Source organism: Tursiops truncatus, chromosome 4, assembly GCF_011762595.2.
Source record: "Tursiops truncatus isolate mTurTru1 chromosome 4, mTurTru1.mat.Y, whole genome shotgun sequence".
Lineage (NCBI taxonomy): Eukaryota > Metazoa > Chordata > Mammalia > Artiodactyla > Delphinidae > Tursiops > Tursiops truncatus.
The window spans coordinates 28,122,065-28,127,013 of record NC_047037.1 but is presented as its reverse complement, the minus strand read 5'-3'; the positions used below and the strand labels follow the sequence as shown (position 1 = coordinate 28,127,013).

Below are 4,949 nucleotides of genomic sequence, written 5' to 3'. Positions count from 1 at the left end.
ATGTGAAGAATTGCACTATCTTACCAGTAGCTAGGAAATTGCAAATTTGAAAAATGAGATACCACTGGCAAACAGTTTAAAGTTTGGTGAAAGACTGCTAGAGGCTGTTTAAACTGTTGCAACCACCCAAGAGAACAATTGGCACTATGAAGAAAACTGTAAATGTATATATTATGCCACCCGTCAATACAACTTCTAAGTATACTTCCTAGAGGAACTCTTCCTCAGTTGCATAAGATGACAAGTGTGAGGATATTCACTGCAGTTTCGTTTGTAATACTAAAAACTACGCAAATATCCATTAATAAATTAACAAATAAAATATAGTATATTCATATGATGGAAACAAAAACCTTTAGGAGAAATGGACCATATATATATCTGTAAGTGATGATTTCAAAAATAACTGAGGAAAAATGTGAACTGAAGAATATAATGCCAGTTATAAAAATTTAATTGTTCACAAAGCAACATAAACATTGATTTATATCTCCATACATGTAGCATTCATGTATTGACTAGAATGATACCCCCGAAATTCATGATGTTATGAGAATCCTCTGGGAATGGGCAGCAGGAAATGGGGATCAAAGGGTATGACTACATTATCTTTAATAATTTCTTTACAGTAAAAAAGACTTTAAAGAAATAGTACTAAGAAGTAACAGCTGCCAAGTCTGGGTGATGGGCTCATGAGCATGAAAAAGTGCTCAGTAATAAATTAGACCAGGGAATTCCCTGGTGGTCCAGTGATTAGGACTCTGCACTGCTGAGGGCCTGGGTTTGATCCCTGGTTGGGCAAGTAAGATCCCACAAGCTGGAATGTCCATGATGTGAAGCTGAGTGTGTCCTCGCGTGTAGCAGTTCTTCTTATCACCCCCATGGGGAAATCAAGGCAAAGCCTAGACTGCCATGAAATTAAAAATTAGCCATTTGATTGTTAAAGTACAGGGGAATGTGGCATTGTACAAACTGTTTCTTTAAGGAAAAAAATCATAGCTTCCCCTTTCCTCCTTCCATTAAATATTGCTTTCACTCATTTTTTCGTTGTATTTTTAGAAATATTTCCAAAAAGTCCAGTGTATTACATTTGTGCCATTTATTCATTTATTTATTCAATGTGCATTTATCTTGACTGACCAGCTCCGGGGAAAAGTGTTAGGAAAGCAAGAAGAAAGGAAAAATGAAAGTCGGTGATCAGACTTCATTTAAATATTCAAGACCTATATGAAGAAAATTATAATTTCTTTACTGCTAGTTAAAGACCAGAATAAATGGAGATGAATATCAAGATAAAAAGAACCATATCTGTGGTGGACAGTGTGATGCACCAACCAGAATCTTCTTCAGTGAGAGTTGTTTCCATAACTGGCTTCAGCTATTATCCCCTTTATAAACTGTCTCCAGTGAGGAAAGCTGCCTTGCCCAGAGCCATGGCCTTTCCCTGGTTTCTCACACCGAAAGACTGATGGATGAGGGAATTGGGCTATTTCAACCTAACCTGGGACAGCTCTGACCAGCCATTCTAACTCCAGAGCTCCCAGTGAGGTTGGCTGAGGCTGTCGCTGGACCTCCTATACCTCGTCTTCTCTCTCTGACCACTACTGTTTACTTTGCTTCTCTTTCACAAGGATCTTCTTAATAATATTGTGCATGCTAAAAAAAAAATGATCAGAAGCATTTCAGAGGACACTGCGGAGGTCATACAGGTAAAACTACAATTACAAAAGGAAGGAAAAAACCTGGAATGGAGAGAAACAAGAGATGCATGGGAAGGTGATGAAAAAGGGGATAAACTGGAAAAAAATTGAGGTGAGTTTGAGGCAAGAGTAGCGGTGAAACAAGAAAAATGGAGTTGGCCGAAGGTGACAGAGGTGGAAGAAACAGCTCATGCAGCAGTGGCAAGGGATCTAAACATCCATGGTTGGCTATATGTGGTCTACCCTTGTGAAAAGTCCTTACCAGAATCTACTTTTGTAAAAAAATCTTTTTGCTGCTGTCGATCAAGGCATTTTGCTTAAAAAAAAAACCAAAACCCGAGAACTAACAAAACCAAAATAAAAAACGCAGCTGCCCACTGTCCATGAATGAAGATGCTGCATCTCTGAGCGGTGGCATGGGCTCAAAGTGAGTGTAGGTAGATCACTAAGTGCCGGAAGCTGGGTGCAAGGAATTGTAGGAGGCAGTTCATTCCGGGATCAGGCATTTTCCGCCCTTGAGCAGAGGACCATGAGAGGGCGTTGGGGGCGCTCGTGAGGACCCGGACAAGGAGAGGGAGGTAGAGGTTGGAGTGGTGGGTCGGGGAAGGGCTCCGGAAGGTTTAAGTACAGGTTGTCGTCATGGTGAGGAGAGCCTCTCTCTGGACTGGGGTTGGGCGCCCGAGGCCAGGGCTCTGGGACAAAGCCCTGCGCGCTGGGGCCTGACACCCTTGCCGCGGGGCTGCGGAGCCGTGTGACGTAGCCGGCTTCAGCATCCATCCCAGGCGGCAGGAACTCGGCGTCCGCGTCCTCCTTGTTGGCCTCTTCTTGGCAGGCGATCTCTGGGACAGCTGCGCACAAGAATCCTGGCTCCAGGGCCATGTACTCCCCTGGAGCGCTCAGGAAAGCGCCCCGTCCCAGGCCCTGTCCCCACGGGCCTTCCACACCCGAGCCCAGGAGGGCCTCGGGGACCAGCATGAGGATGTGATCTCCGAGAGACACTTGCAGCACGGACGTGGGCTCGGGCTCCAGCAGCAGGTCGACGTCGTCCAGGGGCAGGTGCAGGCCACAGCCGGCGGGCAGGACCACCATGGAGGTTAGCGCGCCCTTGGCCAGGGGCTCAGGCACGTTGTCCATGCTGGGCACCGCCTCAGCTTCGGGTTCCTCCATTCGATGGCGCTTACCAGGGCCAGGTCCTCCGGGCTGCGGCCCCCACCAGTCCGCAAGGTAGGCGATGGGGCTGCGGGGCCGGCTGCCCATCACCTTGACCGACGGACCTGCGGGCGGCGGTCCCAGAGCCTGGCAGAGGGCGAGGAGGCGCTCGGTCCTGCACGCTGTGACGGGTCTCGATGACAGGTGAGGCAAGCCGGGACGGGCCGAATGGGGCGCAGGACAGCGCGATGCGGGTCGAGTCCTCGGAGCTCTGGGGTCACCTCCCAAGAGTACCGCAGTCCAGGTTTCTAGCGGAGCTGCGTCTGCAGCTGGGTTGGGCCTCGGGCGTTGGAATCTTCAGCTCTTCACGGTGACCCCTATGCGCGCTGGATGATTAACAACATGGGATGTCATGTGACCTGCGGCTGCCGGGAAGTCTCAGTGTAAGCCCCGCCTTCTGCCAGAGATAGGATTGGATCAGCGTTAGTGCAATGCAGGAGCGGGAGAGTTTTGTTTTTTTTTAAACGAAAGTGTAGCATAATACTCCTTGGGTGCCCGTATGCGGCCCAGTGGTCTTTATTACTTTTATTCTTGGGAAAATATCCAAAATACAATCTCATCAACTGCTTGCTTACTTTTAGAAGTAGCTTATGTCTAATGTCTTCTAAGATTTTCCATGAGGCTATGAAAAGCCTTTATCCCACCACCAGTCACTCCTTCCCAACCCTACCCACATGGTTCTTGAAATTCTTTTCACCCAGGAGACAAATTAGAAATGCAATTTTTCTTCGGTAAAAAAACTTGAAAATATTCAAGTGAAATGGACTGATTGCAGTTTTTGTTGTTGTTTCTGGAGACCAGTATGTGGTAATTATTAATAACAGTACGGAAATTTTATCATGAAGTTAGCCTTTGTCTTTAAACTTGCTGTCTGACGTATTATAATGAGTTTAAAAAGTTAGTTTATTCACTTCTCATTAGTGAAGGTCAGAGGAGAGAAGGAAATTTTACAAAATTAAACACCAGGGTTGTGTTGGACTTGGGAATTAAATACACACATGTTTAACTTTAAAACAGAGATCTTTGACATTTTACCTATACGCTTATGGCAAAAAACCTAGATGTGGAATTGCTGGGTAGTAGTGTGTGGCACCAGAACAATAGGAGAGATAAAGCCAGACTGCTTTCTTAAATAGTTGTCCTAATTTATATTTCTGTGAGCAGTGGGTAAGTGTTCCCTTTCCACCACATCCTTGCCAACACTTAGTATGGTTAGATTTCTAAGCATTTTCCAATCTGATGGTATTTCATCATTTATTTATACTGTATTTCTCTGATTACTTATAAGGTTGATCATGTTTTCATATGTATTGGCCACTTGTGTAACATCTGTGTAGTATGTGTTTATGTCTTTTGCCCATTTTTGGCTGTTACTGAATTTTGGAACTTCTTTTATATTTATGTGTGTTGAAATTATCTTTTCCCATTTTGTGGCTTGTTTGTATTCACATTCTTTATAGTGCCTTTTGATAAACAGAATTTCTTAACTTTAATATAGTTTCAGATGTATTAGTGTTGTTCTCTATGCTTTGTAATTTTTGTGTATTGTTTAAGAAATACTCCCTATTCCAAGATAATTTTTATATCTTCCGAATATTTAAATCTTCGCTTTTCAAAATTTAAACTCTTTATCCAAATCCAGATTTAAAAATGATTGTTTTCTATGGATGAGACAGTGATTCAATTTCAATTTTTTCCTCATTGTGCATGTTGACCCAATTCTTTTATTGAAAAGTGCTTTCCTGGGACTTGCCTGACAGTCTGTTGGTTAAGACTCTGTGCTTCCACCGCAGGGGACATGGGTTTGATCCCTGGTCGGGGAACTAAGATCCCACAAGCTGCGCAGCATGGCCAAAAAAAAAAAAATCTTTTCTCTTTGAACTGCATCATTTCCTGGGTTACATACTTTTTGGTTTACGTGTGGATATGTTTTTCATCTATTATGATGCACTGATTTAATTGTCTAACCAGAAGCAATTTCACACAATTAATACGTTTAATACATTGTTTGCAAAATATTTAACATATAATAATTAATGC

General features: G+C 43.7%; 1 protein-coding gene across 1 annotated transcript; it reads right to left on the bottom strand.

The window, feature by feature from the left end:
* Positions 1 to 2,198: 2,198 nt before the first annotated feature.
* Positions 2,199 to 2,978, bottom strand: LOC109549832 (proline-rich protein 23C-like). The gene has a single exon (XM_033856324.1). It carries the CDS (start codon positions 2,955 to 2,957, stop codon positions 2,199 to 2,201), a length of 759 nt encoding a protein of 252 aa, XP_033712215.1. The 5' UTR covers positions 2,958 to 2,978.
* Between the last annotated feature and the right edge of the window lie 1,971 nt (positions 2,979 to 4,949).

Bases quoted from the DNA above. Each gene is read 5' to 3' on its own strand.
- LOC109549832 (XM_033856324.1), bottom strand. From the start codon at position 2,957: ATGGGCAGCCGGCCCCGCAGCCCCATCGCCTACCTTGCGGACTGGTGG.